Consider the following 21,407-nt stretch of genomic DNA (forward strand, 5'->3'; position numbering starts at 1 on the left):
AATGGCGTTATTCCTCACCTCATCATCACACATTATGACACAAAGAAGACACTTAGTGCAAACTCCCATCTGCACAGAATGTAAAAAACGTGAAGAGTCAGATTTTAGTGATTGTAGGATTTCGCTTTTGTAGTTGTTAAAAGACTTTTCTTCAGCCATTTCTCCCGATAGCGTTAGATTGTGGCATTTGTTTTGGTTGTGGTTACCCAGAATGCCCTGCGCTTTAGTTCGCTTCCTGCTTTTAGATTGGTCTTCAGTCCACTTGGCGTTCACATATAAGCATTCAAACCGCACCAGAGTTCACTTTCGAGTTTGAACCGAGACCTAGGTTTTTGGGCGGACCAGAGTTCGCGTTTTTGGTCAGCAGCAGAGATTGATTGCGTGTTCACACCTTCCCAAACAATCTGGGCTTCCTGGGCAAATGAAAGAGTTTGACCGAAGTGGACTAAACAGAGCTTCGGTAAATGCACAGTTAGTCTCATCTGATGAAAGCACACAGCTGACATTTATGGCAGAACTTCAGCTCCTAGTAATGCTGTATGTTAACACATTATTGCCGTCAAAAGAACAGTGTCTGTTAGCATAGGTAGATACCAGCCAACCCATGCTAGTTCCCAGTCTATCCATTGATAACAGTTGCCTATCTGTGCCAATCAGTGATCAGTCACCTGCCTCTCCGAAGCCAACACGTGAGTAGCCTCCATCTCATTTGCTAATGCTGGCCACTCAGTTACTGGTTCCGGTCCATCATGTATCAGATCTGGCTTTGGAACCACCAGGTGTGCAGCAGTCTTAATTCGGTACTAAAACCGCCATCTAAATCTCATGGTTGCTATGGAGACTTTGTGTCCCTAAGATGCCATTCTTTGCCGATACTCTCTTACAGTGAATTTGAGATTTTTACCCATCTTACAACTTTACTGGTTCCTCATCCAGATTCTGACTTCAAATAGTCTGGAAAACCTTCCTAGATTAAAAGGCACCACTTCTCTAAGGTCATTGCTGACTATTAAACAGTGCTAAGATATCATTTAGTTAAAATGTCTTACATTTTTAAGTGAGGCAGCTACATCAATACTCTTTTAGCATCTCCAGTAAGTAAATTTCAACCACAAACTTTGTGTATGTGATGCTGAACAATTTCATCTAAGCTCCTTTAAACATTTTTGGGGTAGAAATCTGCCTTACTTTTTATAATAATCACTTCTCCATCAACTTGAACTGATCCGTCAAATAAAAACTTCCACCTCTATCTTACTTTGAGGTCAATTGTACTTACAAATTCGTCTGTGATCCACTATTATAACCTTCCTCAGTTATTGTGTGTTGAACTACTGTGATTTGGATTCAAAGTAAGTTTTGGTGGAATGAGTTTCTGTGAAATAATTCTGCAGAAACACAGAACAGCTTGTGTCAAAAGTGTGGCGATAAGAAGCCGTATTTAGTGTGTCCGACTAATTTATAGAAATAAAAATGTAGTTAAAACTAAATAAATGTCACTTTTATAAGGATTGTGTGGAGTTAAAGTAAAAACAAAAAGGCAAATAAATAAAAAAGTACTCCTTTCTTTAATAAAAAATACATCTGTATATTCGGCAGCATAAACTTTGTTTCCATCAACGCCAAAAAGAGAAAGAATAAAGAGCAACTTTACAGGAGTCTTTCAGATCAACACAGAATCCAAAGAGGAGAGAAACAGCAGAATGAAGAGAAAAGACTAAAGAAAAATAAGGTTCAACAGAAACAAAAAAATCTAAACTGGAGGGGGGGGATCACAAGGTTCACTTCAGTCCTAAAAAACAAAAACTACAGCAGCTCGTTGTGAAGACAAACAGCACATGAACAGGTAACATGTTACCTGAGAGTCCAAACCAGAGGATCAGCACAACACTGATGTTCTCTTCTGCAGGATCATCCTGTAACACTGGAAACAGTCGGTTTATCAGACCCAGTCCATACAGAAAATGGTCGGATGTTCCTGTAGGTTAGCTTATCGGAGACGTCAAACAGACCCGAGCGTCGGCCATCTTCCCAATGATCATACAGGTGAGTGGGTTGAACGCAAACCGTGTGACCCCTTACATGCCGCTTCTTTCAAGTCATTTAAAAGGACAGTTTAGATTTTTTTTAAAATGAGGTTCAGATTGGAGAAAAGGTTGATAACAGGAAACATCCCCGGTACTAGAACTGGCAAACCCACTACACTCTCAGGAGACTGTCCCCGTTTTGTCAAACAAGATCTGTGTTGCTAAAGCTAAATTACATAATTTAGCCTCTCTAAGCCATTAATCTTAGAGAGAATTTAAGCAGTTTTCTATAAACTTATTGTGTCAACAAGTAGGGAAACCATTGCTGATGACTGTAAAAAAAAATAAAAAATCTAAACTCTCTAAAATACTTAAGGTTTTTTTTCCATAAAGACTGAACAGTTCAGCCTAAATAAAGCTGCAGGGTGCAACTTTTATAAAAAAATAAAAACCATCACCATGTTGTGATATACGAAACCGATAATTTGAGGGAAAAAAATAAATAAAATGAGCTCCTCCGCTGTCTCCCAGTGCCAACTGGAAACAACCAATCATAGCCAGGAGGCAGGTCTTAGCACTGTCAATCAGGAATGTGTATACACCATTCATCCGCCTTTCCACTCCCAACCATCCCCTGCTATCTGCTAAGCTACAGCTCCTTCCTGATGGAGAATGTTGTGGCTAGTTAGCATAGCCACCGACGAAGGTGGCTGTGTCTTCCTGGGATGGCAAGTTGTTTCTCAAGCGCAATACACAGCCCTAAGACCCTCCCCTTGGCTCTGATTGGTTGTTTTTGAGATGTGCATTTCTTCACACCGCTGCAGCAGCTCAATTCTTCCACAGATCATCCATCTCATTACACACTGCAGCTTAAAAGGTTAGAAGTGGTGATTTAGCTGTAAATAACTCTCCATGTAGAACAAATCTAGGAGGCTGAAGCTCACAGCTAGTCTGGGACGGGAGGGTTTTATGAACCCTGTCATGTTTGCAAAAGATTCCCCCTACAAGAAATGGAGGTCGGAGGCAGTGCGCCATCAATAATCTTCCTACGTGAAGTAAAAGTGAAGCGGCGTAAAAGAGCAAAGATTTATATGAAGAGTTCAAGTACATGTTTTGATTTTTTCGCACCAATTTACTTCTCTATTGGGTAGCTAATCCGACCAGAAATGCTCTACAACTCGTGTTCGTCTCCTTTTTCCACAAAGCAAGGTCATTGGCAACGCAGCGTCTCCTAACCTCCATTTCCTCAAGAAAATAAGAACTGGCTTCTGTGTGAATGTGACTGTAGCATTATGGTCCATAAAACAGCGTTTGCATATACCGCTCTGAGTTGGTTTACAACGGCAGAAGCCCGCTTTGGCCTCACTCCCTCTCAGACTCGCCGTTTGCTTCATCCTCCAATCAAAAACTGAGGCCAAATAAAGGAACCTTTTCAAAGAACCTCAACTCAAAAATTCTGAAACATCCATTTAAATTTTAACAATTTTCCCCCGCAGTTCCAACTTATTCAGTGCATCTGCAATACTCCTTTTGCAATGATAATACAGAGTGAAAAAAAAAACACAACGTTCCCCCCACAGTGAGTCCGACTTTGTCCTGCCAGTTGGAAATGATCGGCGTCGTAAAGCTGCTGACTGAAAGCATCGCAGGCCCGCCAGGAAGTGATGATTATGGAGCAAAAAAAATTTCACTCTCTCCGCCGTTATTAGCTGCCAACGCGGTCCGGGGGCGCGTGCGGAAAACTGCACAGGCTGAGGTTTTCGGCTGATGCATGGGAGTCCTCTCAGGGCGAAGTGCTTACGGGGAGGAAACCAGGGCCGGCTGTACCTGGAGGTCGGCAACATTCCACAGTGTGTGGCTTTCACTGGCTTTTTTTTAAGGGAAGATGCAAAATAAAATGTATTGTATACAATCTTTTCTTTAAAAAAAATAAAATAAAAATTATATTACTTTCTTTCCTCCCCGTAGAGTATTTTTTAAACATCATCTTCGTGTTTGTTTGGCTTTTTCTCTTCCTCCTCAACATCTATTCATTACTTTCCAAGAGGTTTTATTTGTTTCTATAAGCAGAGAGCGAAGCGAAGCACTGCACTGCGACTCACTTCCTTCCTCAAACTATAAAGTCAAAGTTTTTTTTTCCATTATTTGTAACCATGTTCCTTCACTTCCTCCCTCCACCTCGCACTCTCAAGCTTTCAGCAGCATAACTCTCAACAAACATCTCCTTTAAAATAGAAACAGAAATATTTCCTCCACAATCGTTCCCCACCAGCCGATTAAACACTTGATTGTGCTTTTCTTCTAAATAACTCTCCAGAACCAAGTGGTGATCCAGCTGCCAGCAGATGAGCTTCACCTTTAACGAAACGCATGCCTGCGGTTTGGGGTTTTGTGCCGACTCTGCGTTGTGAGAACATTATTCCATCTTTTTTTGTTGTCGTTTGTTTCCTTTCTGTAAACCGTTTTAGCTCAGAGTGCCGTCTTTCTGCCTGGGACCGTTCCTTCCTCCCGGCCTGCCAAGACGGTCAGATGCAAGGTCTTTGTAACTAAGTGCAACAATTTACATGAACCATCCACATGAAAAAGTCAAACAGTGACTCGGACGCTTTTGTTTTCCGTTCCAGTGTCTGTGATTGTGACCGACGGGTTCATATCGAAGTTTGCCGGTTTGTGCTTCTCGTCTTCTGTTCTTGACTGAAGTCGACAGCGATCGGCTGAAGAGGAGAGTCCAGTCAAAGCTCACCGCCTGCGGTCATCATCTGCAAATATAAAGAAGCTTAAGATTAGATTGACGACGTTATGAGGTGAAATGCAGAGTCCAGTCAAATCACCTGTGACTTTTATATGGTTTTCTAGGATATTTCTCAGTTCCGAAGCTCCAAATTTTCCCACAAACCTCACTTATTGAGAATTTAACAGACAGACCAACTCAAAACAGTAAAAAGACGTGATGTGAAAATAAAAGAATACATGTTTCTTAATTATTAACCCGTTTTGCGTCAATTACATCTGAAAGTCCACCAGTCTTGCGTATCTACAGAGTGAAATCTATTCTGCTTTCTAAAAATAGTTCAGACTGAATGGAGAGCATCCAAATAGTAATTTTCAAGTCTTGTCACAGTTTTTCAATTTGTATTCAAGTCTGGACTTTGACTGGACCATTCTAACATGTAAAGGTGCTTTGATCCAACCCCGTTGCTCCAGCTCTAGTCCTCAGGTGTCGGCCGTGTTCCTTCTTCTTCATGACGCTCTTTGTTCTCCAAAATGCGTCTGATACCTTCATAGAACAGCTTTGTACTGATAACAAAACCTTCAGGCGACTCCTGAAGGCAAATAATTTTATTTTGGGGTATCAGTGGATAATACAAATGTATGCTCCACATTTATTTCTGAAAAAATAAAAAAAAAAAACAGATAAAGACCTGATCAAATATATCGAAGTTTGTGCTTGGAAGGTGAACGAGTTGAAGAGAGCGTTTAAAGTTTTGCTAAAAGCGTCACATATATAGATGCGACTCACTTGCCTGTATTAAAACAAAAAATGCTTATTTACCTGAAGATATTTGCAACAGCTGTGATATAAAGAGGAGAGGAGAAGCGTTTAGATGTGAGGAGGAAACTGTGTGCACTCTGAAATCAGAGGCCTCACATTTATCATTGTACACATCCAGCTTTTTTTTTATGGGCTCCAGGCTTTTAATGAACGTCTATAGACAATAGATTCTCACTTTTTACTTGGATCGATACCAACCGATTCACTGACGATTGAAACAGATCTGCTGCCTGCGCAGAGGCAGACAGCAGATCATCAATGAAGATGATTTGTTTAAACGGTAAGCAGTCAGTCACTGCTGAGCTTTTCCTTTGGAGGGTTTGGTTTGCTTAGTCATCCAGTCATCGTTAAGCTGATGTTTATTTAGTGATGTGTTATTTTTTGTTGCATTAAGTCGATGCGCCTAAAGCAAAAAAAAAAACCAATCAGTGCCTTGAAGACGTATTCTGGCACCTTAAAACACAAACCTCTGTATTTGATTGCAATTTTATGCGATGGAACAACCTATAATTATGAAGAGAAAGGAAAACGTTCCCAAATCACCAACCAATTGTCTTCATAAGGCAAGTAATTAGCGCAGCGTCCACCGTTGTGCAATTTCATCTCAGTAGAAAAGCAGCTGTTCTACGAAGGCCTGAGAGGCTTTTTCAGAGAGCGTTAATGACCGAACAACATCATGAAGAAAAAGGAGCACAGCAGACGGGTCAGGGAGAAAGGTAGCAGGGAAATTTAAAGGAGAGTTGGTTCATAAGCTTAAACTTTTAACTTGAACTTCTAACTTTGAACGTCTAAAAATGAAAAGGGTAAAGGACAACTGAATCTGACTGGCAGGGAGATTACAAAAATAAATTCGCTTGGTGAAAACATACCAATTTTGAAAAAAATAAAATAAAGAAACCAAAACAAGGTTTTCGATAAATGTCTGCGCTAGGATGAGGTGGTTTTTTGGCCGTATCAAAATAGATTTGCAATGGAAACACTTTTTCGTATCACACGAGTCTCATGACCAACAGCTGGATGTTACTACCGACAGGAAGTGGTAGGAAGATGATTTATTTTTGTTTTGTTTTTTACACCCACAGATCTCTCACAGCAATGTACAGTTCATAAAAAGCTGTGTGTCATTTGAACGTGTTGAATCCATGGTCTTATGTAAATTCACCAACTACAATTTTCCCAAAATGCCGCATTCGTAGCCGCTCCCAAAGGGTTTGTTGCATCAACTCCTGAGTCAGATGCCAACGTCTCCTCTGAACGCTTATAGATGATGAGCGCTAGTGCCACTGCTGAATTATGAATATTTTTCATGTAACTGTTTACTTCTGCCATAATTTTATGACTTGTGGCGTGTGGTTTTAATTTAATTTCTCATTTAATGGAAAAACCACATTTGTGAAATTGTTTTTTCTTGACACAAACACAAAGATTTGCGCACTTTTGTAATGGAAATGAATCTACTGTTAGTCTCTAGACGTGTTTGAGTTTTTGTCAAATTTTCCGTTATACTTCACTTCGTCTGTGGTTGTGACGATGTTATGTGAAAAGTTCAAGGTGTATAAATACTTTTGCAAGACGTCGTATGCAGGTTAAGTGGACAGAAACCCGGTGGCGCTGTGAGCCTCTGCAGTCCGTGCTGCACTACTCTGCTCTGCGGCGCAGTGGAGGCTTCGCGCCTGTCGCCATGCATCACTGTAATTGGCCCCGTTGTTTAAAAGTAATGAGACCAATGATGAGTGAGTTTATTAGCAACCACATTCTCCCCGTTTATGCTGGATCTGTTGAAACTCTGTATCGCAGCCTGAAAAACACACACTCAGAAGGACACACTCCTCACAGTGCAGCTAAAACAGCTAAAAAATATATAAAAACACACTTTACATTTTCTTTTGCAGAAAGAAGACAGAATGTTTTCAGTGTGGCAGCCAGATGCGACACTTGGCCTCATTAACAAAGCACAGCGGTCATAGAAACATTGCATCATGCTGGTGCCAGACAGAGAAAACTTGCAGCTAGAATACTCAAAGAGAAGCTCAATAGTACGTTTTCCTGAGGCGGGTGTGTCAGCAGGAAGAACTGGGTCAGAAGTGACTGACATCAATTTCCAGAAACAATGAATAAATATTCAAACGGCACTGCCATCACAGATGGCGTGTTAAATCTGTGATACATGTATGTAGATTGGATGCTCATGTATAAATTAAATAAAAAGGAAGTCTCACTTTTGAACATTTGACCTAAAAGGTCTAGTTAAAAAAAAAAGTGAATTGAAAACTGCACCTTTGTCTTGTTATGGATCCATAATCTTCTAATATCTGAGTGCTGGCCTCCTCCAGGTTCCAGTCACACATCTCCAGCAGCTTTACACACTCGGACCTGTTCCTCAGACCCAAGCAGAACAACTGCTCCACCTGCAGAAAGGCACATCACACATCAAGCCATTGTTAGGCAAAAAAACAAAAAATACAGAGTCTCTTTTTCACAGATTTATCGTAAGCAAACGCATCAGAATAAATCGGAGCGCTTGATTTCTCCTTAGTAAAAGTGGCCACAATAATACTAAGCTAGGAAACTTTCTATAAACAAACAGCTTTCAAGTGTTTCAGGAACTCATGATCAATCATGGAACCTTTTTTGAAAAAAATAAAACAAAATCTTAGAAAGACGGACTGTGGGCACCGACATTAGCGTCGGTGAAGTCTGTGCTGATGCACCATGTTAGCATTGAGATGCTATTTTAGGTTTGATTTGCTTCGCTGATAAGCCAACTATACACAGCCATACATTTTTTCCAGCGTCCCATCAGATAATATTCTGAAGCAAAAATGAACCCCCACTGGGCCTAGAGAAGCAGCTTTGTCGTCCATTACCGTTTGTACGTGTCGCTTGTGTGGCAGGTCTACGGGCGTACCAGAACCACGCAAATACAAAGGTTCCACTCAGAACTATTATATGTAAAATAATACATAAAAGAAAATTGCGACTACTTGCGCTAAAAGGTTTAACTCATTAAAATCTAAATAATTAGTCAAAATTATCGCATTAAAGTTCTGCACATGGTAAAAAGACATGCAATGTTTTTTCCTCTTCACTGTCTCACATTTAGTCATACTAAACTCTGAAGTGGACTGAAAGCCTAATCAAAGAGGAAGAAGTCTGTCAGTAGAAGATTGGTTTTACTGATAACTACATTCTCATACCCTCTTCATTAGATCGTTTGCTTTTGTTCCAAGGTTGATGCACACAATTTGCATTAAAACACATTTATATCTGGGGAAAAAACACCATCTCCTCCTCATCCATGTGATGGCTGAACATTCCCAGACTAATTATATAAGATAAATCGTAAATAAACTGAATTTTTATAGAGCATTTTTAGCCATACAGACCACAAAAAGCTATTTGCACTTACACACAGTAATGCACTGTGCAATGTATATATTAATTGTTGCATTCTAATTGTCTGAAAGAACAAACATAACACCTTCAGGCTTTTGGAAATTGAACACAAGGATAAAACAGACCCGTCCTCTTCATTATATGTTGTGATATTAATGAATTTTTTCATGATTATACAAAAGAAAAGCAGCGTGTTTTAGGTTTTGTCTCAAAATACATCCACTTTTCCAAATTTTGCAAGTGATTATTTTGGTAATCTTGACTGACTAAAATGTTTTAAAAATCTTTTTCTTTATCTGACAGTAAGGAAAAAAGTATTTATAGTTGGTGTAAATATCTTTTTTTTTTAAGCTGGTTGTCTGTGGGGACAGTGTTCTGATTTTTCTCCAAGGATCAACAAAGCTGACATTATATATGAACATATAAAACACAAATTACATTTTTTATTAGATAAGGTTATTACAAAAAATCCACTCAAGTCCTGAACCAAATTGCAGTGACCCGTCGACCACAATTGGAAAATGTTCCAATATCGTCAATAGTTACTGGAAAACTACAGCAAATGATTCAGCAGCATGTAAAACCAAGCTTAGTCGCTGCAATAAACTAAAGTCGTAATTTCCTGCAAGTATGATCAATCTCTCACAACCCTGTGGAGGAAAATTGCCCTCTTCTACATAACATCACTTCAGTTCATTAAGGTGTGCAAACATTTATTTATGCAGAGGTCTGTTACAGTCCCACCATGGTTTTTCCATCAGGAGGGTCTCTGTACACAGTTTGTCTCTTGTCCTGCATTTCAATTAGAGGAAGCAAAATATGAACGCTAATCCACACACACTAGTTTGTATTTTTAAACTAGTAACTCTTCATTGGATTCCATTCATTACATTCATCCATCCATAACTATTTGTGCCTAACCTCAAGTTAATCCACACTTTAACTCTAACCTGAATCCTAAAAATGAGGTTCACTACATTAAGACCCCATTTTGTCCCCATAAATCCTTTTGATGTTGAGATCAGTGGGTTTATGGGGATAAAATTAGGTCCTAACAATACAAGGTCCCCGTAAACCCAATTGATCCCCATGAACCCCATCAAAGTTTACATACAGACACAAACACACGCACGCACGCATGCACACACACCGTTACTTTTTACTGTCATTGTGTTTTCTGTGAAACGACCTATGGTGAAGCAAACACTTCCTCTAGAAACCGAGTCTTGGCTGAGACCTATTAAATCTTTCATCGACAGTATTTGTGTGAAAATAACTGCCAGCTGTTCTTCAACATTCTTAGGGTGAAGATTGTCCTTGTTTCTTCTCCTGAGAACCGACAGTAACACATCATCACAATGATGTTGATGCTCATATCTTTTCCCAGAGGAAGACAGCTCTTCTAAGAAAGTTTTAGATTCTTTTAACTTTATTTTATTTCCAGGGTTTTCCTTAGCAAGCCATCAAAATCTGCCATTGTTGCTGCGGTATTGTTCTCTGAGCAGATGGTCCTTAAGGCTCCTATTCCTGATGGTGATACACACCAACAATTTTGTCTCACACCCACACGCACACACACATACACAATCACAAGCCTTGAACCAATCATAACACAGGACATGTCTGGACCTGCCTTTCTCATTACAAACATGAGGAAAGTTGGAAATATTGCCCTGGGAAAGCAGAGATCGATAAATGATTAAGAGGGCAACAGCACCTAAGAAAAACAGAAGCCCAAAGAAAAGTAAAAAAGGCTAATGACTTGAACACCATTTTATAAATAGATGAAAGCAAAAGAAAACCTAAACTTACTTTGAACTTTTTATCAGTTAATCAACTGGATTGTTATTTTGAATACTAACATTTCACAATCTTTTTGACACAAGATTCACTAGTGGAAAATAATTATGACAACTCAATGGAGATCCACTGAGAAATTAGAAATATATGAAAACATCAGGATAAACAATTCAGTTTGTTTCTTTTTAAATAGATTTTTATACTTTCTAAAATGAAGTGACAAAACATTTCCTTTGTGTATGCTTCAGTTGTATCAAGGATGGATCTGCAGCTAAAACAAATATTTCCATCCAATCAATCAATACAGTGTTGGGCTAATCTTCTTACTAATTTTTGGACTACCCGATTAGTTAAAAAAAATGCTGGCTCAAACAGAATTTAAACCAGGGAAAACCAAACTATGTGACTTAGGGATGTCTGAGTTAAATATTTTTCCAATTATCTAGTATGTCTTTGGCTCATTAATGGTGCAAAGAGCCAGAGAGAGCAAGACTTCAGAAGACAACAAAAAGGATCAACATATTTCAGAAAAACTTGCTTCATCTTGCTGAGATTTCAATATCAACCTCTGATCTTAAACAAGCTGACGTACAACAAGTATTCCAGAAACCTGAGTGAAGGCTGGGATCTACAACACAAAGTTTTTACAATGCAGGGTGCTAACTGCACTACTAGCTAAAGACTGAAAATATCACTTCCATAATCATTTCTAAGTTTGGCTGAGTGAGCCATTATATTGTGATTAGTGCAAGTCCATCACTAAACAGTTACAGAGAGCAGCACAGATGCAGGATTGTACCATGCAGTGAATCATATGCTCTCACCTTTAGGTAATGCACAGCCTTCTGGAAATCCCAGCTGTTGTTCTGGAGGGCGGCTTGACACTCTGCTATTGTTACGCCATGAACAGCCTCCTGCACCTGAAATTGCACAACAGCAGCTTGACAAAAGTGAAATCTAAATCTACAACACACACCAATTCCAAACTGCTTTTCTCAAATATCTCAGAGAAAGATGTTTTTTTTGTATAAACACCATAATCACATCTCCTGGTGATGAAATCATCTGTATTGACTTCAATCAATATTTTAAACAAATGTTAAACCCAACAACTGACTTGCTTTTCGCTTCACCCGCTGATGTGAGATTTGAGTGTTTCCATTGATCAGGGAGAAGTCCCACACCTCCCACTAAACTAACCCACATTAGTCTGAAGTCTCGTAATCATTTCAGCTCAATCAAACTAAACCAAACTTCAAAGAAATAACACTGATGGTGCTGTGTTACAGGGAGCAGAAAGCTTGCAGCAATTCCGCACGATTACCACCAAAAACAAAACAAAAAATCAATTGGTTAACTACCTAGTGCATGTCAGTGTCTCCCATTGATCTGCTGTGCGTTTTATGCATGGTGCTAAAATCTCACTGCACTGCTGTTGTGATCGGCCAAACATCTCTGTATCTGCCAGATCAATGGAGAGCTTTCAGCGTTTCCAACTGCCTCCAGAATAAAGACAATCAATTCATGGCTATTCATTTATCAGGATCAACTAAGAGGACACATCAATGTGGCTCTTTGTACACAAAATACAAAAAAAAATTAAGACGTGCAAGTCTGGGACAATTACCGATATGAAAGCATATCAAAGTTTTAAATGGTTATAGATTTAAAATACGCTAAAGAAGAACCCTCCCATCACACTCACACAGTCTGAAAACTGCAGTTTGTCTGTTAAGCAGCTAACTGTGGGCTTTATCAGAGTAGATAGCCTGACTAATTACCCAGCATGACTTTCTCTTTATGAAATCCATTTTATTATAAGCAAAGGAAAAATCCAGCAGCCCTCTATCTAGCTGACCAGCACTGAATGGTTGAGAAAGAGACAGTGTTGTGCTAATCTGCACTTCAGTTGCTTTGGGACTTTGTTTCATGTTTCCCTTTAAAATTATTCAAACATTGAGATGTTACTTTTTATAAAAACTTTTTCTTTGGAGATCCATAATTTTACCTTGATACCAACACATTTCTACTGCCAGGCAATTATGATTTGGATACTTATAAGTAGATGTCAAATTTCACAATGAATCCATGTTGCTGACAGCATTAATTTAATTTAGGGGTTTACCAATTAATTGATTACTGACATAATCAACTAATTCATTGATTAATCATTAACTGGAGGGTACAGACTTCACAATAGGCCAAATGTTGAAAAAAATATTTTCAGAGCAGTAATTAGACTAAACTGTACAAAAAATACATACATTGTGCATTTAGATAAAAAAATAACTGTTGTCTGTAAATATGCTCTATACAGAACTCCTCATGAGGCAGAGATTAGCTTTACCTGGTTCAAATTCTGTAAAGAAATCTCTTAAGGACCTTTTGCAGCAGTCATTTATCCTTTATTACAAAGGAATCCTATATTATTGTACTTTAAGCAAAAAAATTTACAAATAAGGAATTGAAATATTTGTATTTTATAAAATGAGCTGTTTAAATAGAAAACTCTGCTGAATTTGATCATTTCTTTATCTGATTAATCGATTAATCATCAGTATAATAAGTAGAATATTTGATTACTAAACTAATTGTCCATTGCAGCCCATTAATCAGTTTGATTATTTTTTACAGCAGTAGGAATAATTACAGTTTTTATACATTAAATAATGCAGCTATATCACACCATATATTTTTGTGTCAATGTCATGATATTGTAATCTCAATCATTATTTGGTTCTTAATCAAATAAACATGAACTTATAACAAAATATGCAAATTACACAAGTTACACAACTGGAAAGTAAAACTTCTAATTTTTAACTTTAAATGCAAACTGACCATAGTTTCGCTTTGCATAGCATACTATAATATCCTAATAATTACAATCTGGTTTACAGTATATCCATATAATGTCTAACAAAGACAGGACAAACAAACCCTCTAACAAATATGCAATGTTCATCACTTTTAATTAGCGCGTCTAAAACTGACCATATATCTTCTCTAGTGTGGTATCAGAGGCCAGTGTTCAGAGCTATTGATGAGAGAAACAAGAACAGATGGTTATCTGGTTGAGGTCAGCACCTTAGCCTGGCTTTACAACAATTAATCACAGGGAACATTAATCTGGACACAAGGTCTGCTATAAAAAGCACAAAAACTCTCCCAGTGCAGCAGCTTCTCATCAATCACAGAGAAGCTCTGGAAGAAAAAAGCCTAATGAAATATTATATTAGCATCATGTGCTGGTTAAAGACAAAACGGTAAAACGGGGATCTTATAATCCGAACATACCATTTGGACTCTGTCCAGAGAGTTCCCTCCGTCTTCCGTCCGGCTTGAGGAAGAATTCACTGTTGGACCTGTCAGCCCATCTGAACACACGCGAGGGAGACTAACTGATGTCTTCAGCCCTGATCGCTGTGCGCTCATGCCAAAGTTGTTATTGCAGGAGAAGTTAGCCTTCAGCTCTCCCGGCTGGACGAGTCCCTGAACTGTCTGGGCGGTGACCACCAGGGGTCTCACGGTGGCCGTGTTGGCGTGCCGTGCGTGCCTGTCCTCGGCGCTGCTGCTGCCCGGGAGGTTCTCAGCCTCTCTGAAGAAACGTTCGAAGCGGTCGAGGTACGGCGGCCTCTCTGGCAGGAGGTAATAGTGCGTGTTGCTGACTTTCTGCCCGTCTCGGACGATGGGCAGGATGCAGGGACCTCTGTTGGAGTTGTCCCTACCCTGGGCTTGGATCACTTTGGGGGAGGCGTATTTGGGGTCCGAAGCAAAGCTGTGTGTGGTCGGCATGGGTTTGCCGGGAGAGGTGGAGAGGTAAGAGCTATAGGCATGTGAGGCCTGGTGGGTTGAGGGGCTAACGGAGCAGATCCTCTGCTGCAGGGAACCCACCACCGCACAGTTAGGGCTTGGCGTCCGGGAGTTGGGCTGGGACAGAGGGTCTCTGGGCGGGATCTGAGGCGGTCGCTCCAGGGTTGTGCCCGAAATGCCGTATGTGGTGTCCGACGGCATCGGGGAAACAGAAAGATCCCTCGACCAGCGAGCGGACGTGTAATCTCCCCGTTTTATAGGGCGAGGGGGGATTGGAACACGTGGGGGGATCTGAGGTTTGTCCTCATTGGTGGAGAGACGCTGCTGATCGTCCTGGGCGTTCTGAGTAGGACAAGAGGCTGAGATTTGGGTCCACTGACCAACCCCGCCTGTCGGGACGTTGAGCTTCCTCATGCACTCCTGCTGAAGTTCCTGGAAAATCTCTGCGGATTGGGAGAAGGACGGGGAGGCAGCGTGGCTGTGCTTGCCGGGAAGGAAAAGGTTGTCCTCCAGAACCGGTCTTTCTGGATCCTTTGAGATGAAGCCGTCACTTTCAGTCATCTGTCCTGAGGAGAGAGCTCCGTCTACGCCGTGGACAGCAGTCTGATTGTGGTCCAGCTGCTGCTCCGAGCTGGTAATGGAGCTCACCTTTGAGAAGAAAGGAGGTCGGAAGTTACCAACCAGAATTTTCAATCAAATCAAAGTTTCATCTGATAAAGTTACATATAGATCATCATGTCTTCCTGGATTTGACGATTTGTTTTCCTATTTTCCATAATCATTTCCTTTAGCTTCTCCATCCACTGCAGTTAATAGTTATGGGTGAAACTGTGGCTCAAATGTGAGGATAAACTCCTTGTTTGGCTTCAACCAATGATCGTTTTAATATTCAATTATTGTATTGATTATTCTGATTAATTGATTAATTACATTTTTTAAAATGGCATATTTTAAAGACTTTTTTATTAAGCCTCTTAAGCCTTTCTTATACAACGTTGCAAATATTGTATAAATAATTATGAAAAGATGCAAACAAACAATCTGATTACTTTTTCAAATAAGGAAATGAACTGTCTATTGCCTAAAATGCGTAAAACCGTAGTGCTCCTCTAGTGACTCTGAACCGGGTAAAGTTGAACTATGGGACTCGAGGTGATTTGGCTAAAACATATTTTACATACAAAAATTTTAATCATAAATGCAAATAGAGACATTCTGTACAACTTTGGTTTCATTACTGCTCTGCGTATGTTATTTAACCAAACAGTCTTTTTTTCAGTCAATATACTCCAGTTAATTATAAACTGATTACTAAATTAGTTGACCAATTAATTATAATTAATCTGATTAATCGTTTCTACCGTAACTCCTTGCAACAAAAATTTTACTCAGTTTAGCTCCAGAATATTTATCAAACTTTGTTAAAACTGCAATTTTTAACGATTGCAAGATCTGCAATTGTGTTCACTAAACACCAAATGATCTGCCCGATTCTTGTGCCTCTTCTGATTACATCGGCCGAGAAATAAACAAAGCAGAGTGAAATCCTTTGGTGAAATCCTGCAGTGAAAATCCATACTTCATTAGCCAGCTCTATTTTTCTAGTACATTTATTAGTAGAGAAACACACCACTGGTGAACACCTTTAAAAAGTTTACACAAACTTTCTTTGCTTCTTGGATTCACTGAAGCTACTCCGGTTTAACTTGCCTCCATGTCATCTTCATCTTGGGCTACATCGTCGTAGGCCGGTGGTGGCGGTAATGGCCGGGCGTCCCAGTCTACCACCGGCGTGGGGTGCAGGGGCCGCGGCAGCCACTTGGACGGACTATGAGGCGGGGTCTTGTCCAGGATGTTGCCCACTTGCAGCGCTAGCTTTGCCAGCACTGGATTTTGGTTTTCCACCACGGGGGAAGGAGAGGAATCCTCCCCGAAGTCAATGAGGGACATGTTGCTGCTCGGGGTGTGGGCTGAACTTGAGGGCCTGCCACTCTGCTTGTTGGCAGAGACCCACGCAGCAGGTTTAAGCTTCAGACCTTTGAGCGAACCGGTTTTCCTAAGAGATAATCTCCTGAGCGCTGCAGAGGTGGAATCCTCGTCTTCAGTTACCGGATCGTAGCACGGTTCTGGAGATGAAAACAGATTCCACTCATTAATGGACGATGTTTCAGTATAAGTAACCGTGACGACCACTTAGAGATCATCTGACACCAAAAACAAACAAAAAAAAAAAAGATATAAACAGAAAAACGTTCCAGTTAAAGCACAAAAAGAATGATGGACACAGATAGAGAGATGAAGAATGATTTTAAGGAAGAAAAATTGTTAGGGGGACAGAACCACTGCAAACACAGCAAAGGAGAGATAAGAAAAACAAAGTGTGAAATGTACCTTTGAAGAGTGGAGCAAAGAGGGAACAGAGAAGACAGGAACAGTGGCTAAGAAGCTGCTGAGAGAAACCAGACTTACTCTTGATTAACACTGCTGGCTGAGGAGGCCGGGGGGGAGGCTCCTCTGCAAAAATAAATAAAAACAGAGCCGCAAAGAGAAAAGAGAGGGAGGAAAAGTAGCAACAGCAGAGACAGAAATAAAAAAAACGCAAAGGTCAGAAAGCATACTGAGGATTCTTTCTAAATTTTAGGTCAGAAAAAAGCAAGCAAAAAATATTTGGAGTGCCAAAACATCTCAATTTAATTCTACAAAATGTGGTTTTAAAGTGAAATCTGATCACTATTGGAACCTACCATGATCCTAATTTTATTATGAGGATTTTATGTGATAGGTCATCAAAAAATAGGACATAATTGTTAAGTGGAAGGAAAATGATAGATGCTCTTTGAAACTATTTTTTAAAAAAAGAGAAAAATAGGCCTTGCTGTTGTATTCAGTGTCCCATTCTGCAGCCAGCAGCTTTCAAACGTTCCCAATGTAGAGACAAGAATTCACCAGTGTAATTTAATCAAACTACAAATCCAATTGTTCCGTGTAAAAACAAGGTTCAGCCAGAAAACAAAATAAAATGAGTATAAAACAACATGCCCTCTACAATTTTCATATTTGATTTGTAAACATTTCCTTTCACCTCATAATTCTGATGTCATTTGTGCGACTCAATCACATAAAAAAAAACAACAAAAAAAATACACTGAGGTTTGTGGTCGTGATCAGATGTGAAAAAGGATACTTTTGCAAAGTTGTGTTTGTGGTAGAATACATTAACACTTTTTATGATTGGTTAAACCTCTCTTTGTGTGACTTTAACCCACTTTTGGTTCGTCCCGCCAGCTGTGTGGGCCGAGCGGCGCTGAGGTCCACTCCCAGAACATCAGGAGGATCCATGGGGTTCCCCAGGTACAGGCTGAAAGAAAGACAAGGACAGACTAACCATCACTGTCAACATGCTGACTTTATTCCAATCAGCAGCAGCAATTATTATATTATAATGTAGGAGTGCCCTCTGCTGGATAGAAGCCAGATTTTTATTCCCAACATCTCACAGAATGAGACATTTTTAAGAAGTTTTACATTCAAAAAGCAACTTATTTCAGCTGAAAGCTGCTTCTTACTCGTCGATCCTGTCTGGGAAGCCCCAGCAGCGGTGCGGGTTGGTGTCTCCGTGACCCGTGTGGATGAAGCTGTTCTTCAGAGGCCTGCTGATGTCGTGAGCCGACAGCCCTGCGACAGACGTTACCACGTTCCTGGGGAACTGCCCCACCTTCAGGGTTCGCTTGTTTTGCCCTCGCCACCAGTAATTCTCCGCCCTGAAACGTGTGAGCGAGTCAGTGAACCGCGACCAAACGCTCCCCGACCCTCGCAGTCCGAGTCACCGTCACCCACCTCCCCTCTATGATGGTGATGACGTCGTTGACTTTGATGTGAAGTTTGTCGAGCTCATCGAAGTCCTGCAGAGCGCACATGTCGGTAGGCATGGTCTGAAAGAGAGACGCACACATAAAGGCACTTAAAAGGGCGGTGTTGTGTGTTTTTCCAGGCACATAGTTTCATTTTATAAAGTTACATAAAGTAACTTTATGTTCAGCTGTTGTAAAAAAAAAAAATTACATCTTGAAATTGAGACTCCGTTGCTTTAAAAACTCCTGCTCTTTCTGAAACTTCACCTTCAGGAAGTCATCACAACATGGCTCCTCTATTAACCCTTTAACAACATTTTACACCAGCATTTCACTGAGAAGTAACTTGTATAATTAGGTCAGCAGATGGACAGTTCCACCAGTTGTTTGCCAATTCCTGATGGCTAGGAGCTGAATGGGGGAGGGCTGCTCTTTGAGTCAGAAGCTAAGAAGTCTGGAAAATGTAGCTAAGTGGAGGAGCTTCATCCACCCAGGAGTTTGGCACAGCTGAGTGGTTGCCATGGATAGGCCTGTCATGATAACAAATTTTGCTGAGCAATTAATTGTCTAAAAAATTATTGCGATAAACGATAATATTGTTTCAAGACCTTTTGACACTGATTTAATGGAAATGACATAATAATGCATGCGATTTCCTGCCATAGATAGATGACACTTTATTTTCAAAAGAACACATAACACTGGAACTGATAAACTAAATAAACAAAACAAGCAAAAGCAAAAATAAAATGGATTCTTAGTCTCCATTAACAAAAAATGTACTTGAATAAAAACTAATCAACATAAAGCCAAAGTGGAAATAAATACTGCATTCAACAAAAAGAGTGCAGATTATGAAGTCTGTATACTATATTGCCCTTCAGTAATCACTAGATTTAAATAGAGAAAACGGGCACATTCGACTACCTAATGCAATAGTTCACACTACACCATTTTTTGCCCCTATTTTCCGCTTATGACAATCTTAGAACATTGGCCGATATAAGATTGTCGCTGGTGATTTTGTAACAGATCATCCTGCAGTGTGTGGTGGGTTACGGTAGATCGTCGTGGCCGCTCCGATCTAAATCAGGGGTTTTCCCCGACTGGGAGTTTAACACTGAATGTGACAGGTAGCAAATCAGAAAGGATTCTCCTCCGTGCTTTCTGAGGGGAAATTATGGAGGGAAATCCCAAACAGCTGACACGTCTCAACCCGAAGTCCAGCGGACATTGGAGATGATATGTGGAAACATTAATATTTGTTCAACATTTTGTGCAAAGAATATAGAAAAGACAAGGAGAGGAGTTGGAGCCAAATTGCTACCGCAGTTGATGAACCCGGTAAGTTTTCAGTTGTTCTAAGTTAACGTGACATAAATAGGTTATAATGATTTTCATTCAGTCAGGACTTTACGCTGACTCTAKCCACATGCATCACAGGTAGATTCTAGTAAAGCATTGATTAATGCCTGGTTTTAAAATTAGTTAAGTGGACTTGTAGCCACTATTTTGTAACCTTGTGACTGGACACCACACGGCACGATCGAGCCGTTATACCTAGGATTTCTGTTTGCTAATGTGTCTTTCAGGTTTAGAAAATGGGCCGACAACTTGTGTAATGTGCGCTGCACATTAGACTAAGGAAATGAGGAAGGGAGGGTCAGTGGAGAGCACCGGAGGTGAGTCTTTTTTCATTCAGTGTCATCAACAGAAAGAAAAAAAGGCAGGAAGAGACGATAAGCCGATAATTAAAATGAGGTCGATAGGTTTAATTTATCGTCCGATTAATTGATTTATTGTTTATCCCGACAGGCCTAGCCATGGAGATTAAAGGATTTCTTAAACATGCATCACACAATCAAGGCAACACTCTAGAGTAGCAGTTCTCAACGTGGGCGGTACCGCCCCCCAGGGGGCGTTCAGAGGACGGCAGGGGGTGCTGGCAGACATTTTTACAAAAGGGGGGCGCTGGGATGCCTTTGGGGGGCGTTTGGTCGAAGGTAAACTTTACACCTTAAATGCACAACAATGCCAGTTTAGACTTTGAGCAACTTGGTAAAACTGTATTGTGTAACATTAAACCATGCTTGGCTGCAACTGTATCGATGGCAGCTCTTCTTCTATTCAGTGTTTGTTAGCTTCTGTTAGCTTCTTGGTGCAGTTCCGCTCCTGCTACTGGTAGCTAAAATGAGAATACCCTCACTGTGTATCCCTCTGAAAAATGAACCAATTTAAATAAAGAAATCCCTCCATGGGTGATACCACGATAGAGAGCGTTCATTTTATAGCGTTAACACGGTGCTGTAAGTGGTCCGGTATGAAACGGGGGTGATAGAACAACACAGCACTTTTAAATTTCAATAATCAGAATGCAGAAATTGTTTCCGTTGTTTTAAAAGGTTTATGTCAGTCTGCCTTTTCCCCATCGATACTCCCGACCGCCCTGCACCTTAGGGGTTTAAAAAAAAAAAAAAAAAAGACGCGCACATTGCGCAAAACTCTGAAACAGGAGAAGCGGGACATAAAACAGAGCGACGAACTAGATGTGAATTATGGCATAAAAACAGAGAATCCGACGCTGAACAGTGAAAAAAATCAACACATGATGTGAAACACATGACGATTAAGTGCAGGTGATGAGTGAAAATTACTGATGGTCAATAAATGATCAAATAAATCTACATAGCAATACACCAAGAGAGGACAATATTAATCAAATGAAACTAAATGGAAATGAATTAAGAACAAAATGCAAGAATAAACTAAGAAACTAAAGTAAATACAGAAGAATAAACTAGTATGGCAAGACCTTTCGAGCAATAATTAATATAGAGGACTGTATGGCAAGAATAAACAAACACTATTTCCAGATAAAAAGTAAAATAATATTGTTGAAATGTCATGGGTTTGTTGAGACCACATCTAGTACTGAGAATAAATATATCTTACAGACCATAACAGTAA

The 21,407-nt window shown here is 40.1% G+C and overlaps 1 protein-coding gene across 4 annotated transcripts in view; it reads right to left on the minus strand.

Annotated features, from left to right (window-relative positions):
- Window positions 1–1,549: 1,549 nt before the first annotated feature.
- Window positions 1,550–21,407, minus strand: part of tnk2b (tyrosine kinase, non-receptor, 2b) — a 42,942-nt gene continuing 23,084 nt past the window's right edge. For 2 of the 4 annotated variants that reach the window (XM_017310138.1, XM_017310139.1), the window contains exons 10-18: window positions 18,427–18,521; window positions 18,156–18,350; window positions 17,856–17,947; window positions 16,981–17,103; window positions 16,300–16,715; window positions 14,074–15,237; window positions 11,601–11,696; window positions 7,858–7,988; window positions 1,550–4,786 (exon numbers count right to left, since the gene is read on the minus strand). In XM_017310138.1, the coding sequence (XP_017165627.1) occupies window positions 4,783–4,786; window positions 7,858–7,988; window positions 11,601–11,696; window positions 14,074–15,237; window positions 16,300–16,715; window positions 16,981–17,103; window positions 17,856–17,947; window positions 18,156–18,350; window positions 18,427–18,521 (2,316 nt within the window). In that variant the 3' untranslated portion in view covers window positions 1,550–4,782. The remainder of the gene's footprint in view (window positions 4,787–7,857; window positions 7,989–11,600; window positions 11,697–14,073; window positions 15,238–16,299; window positions 16,716–16,980; window positions 17,104–17,855; window positions 17,948–18,155; window positions 18,351–18,426; window positions 18,522–21,407) is intronic. The other 2 variants (XM_008433141.2, XM_017310140.1) reach the window with 2 other exon arrangements.

Source organism: Poecilia reticulata, linkage group LG17 (genome assembly GCF_000633615.1).
Source record: "Poecilia reticulata strain Guanapo linkage group LG17, Guppy_female_1.0+MT, whole genome shotgun sequence".
NCBI classification, from domain to species: Eukaryota; Metazoa; Chordata; class Actinopteri; order Cyprinodontiformes; family Poeciliidae; genus Poecilia; species Poecilia reticulata.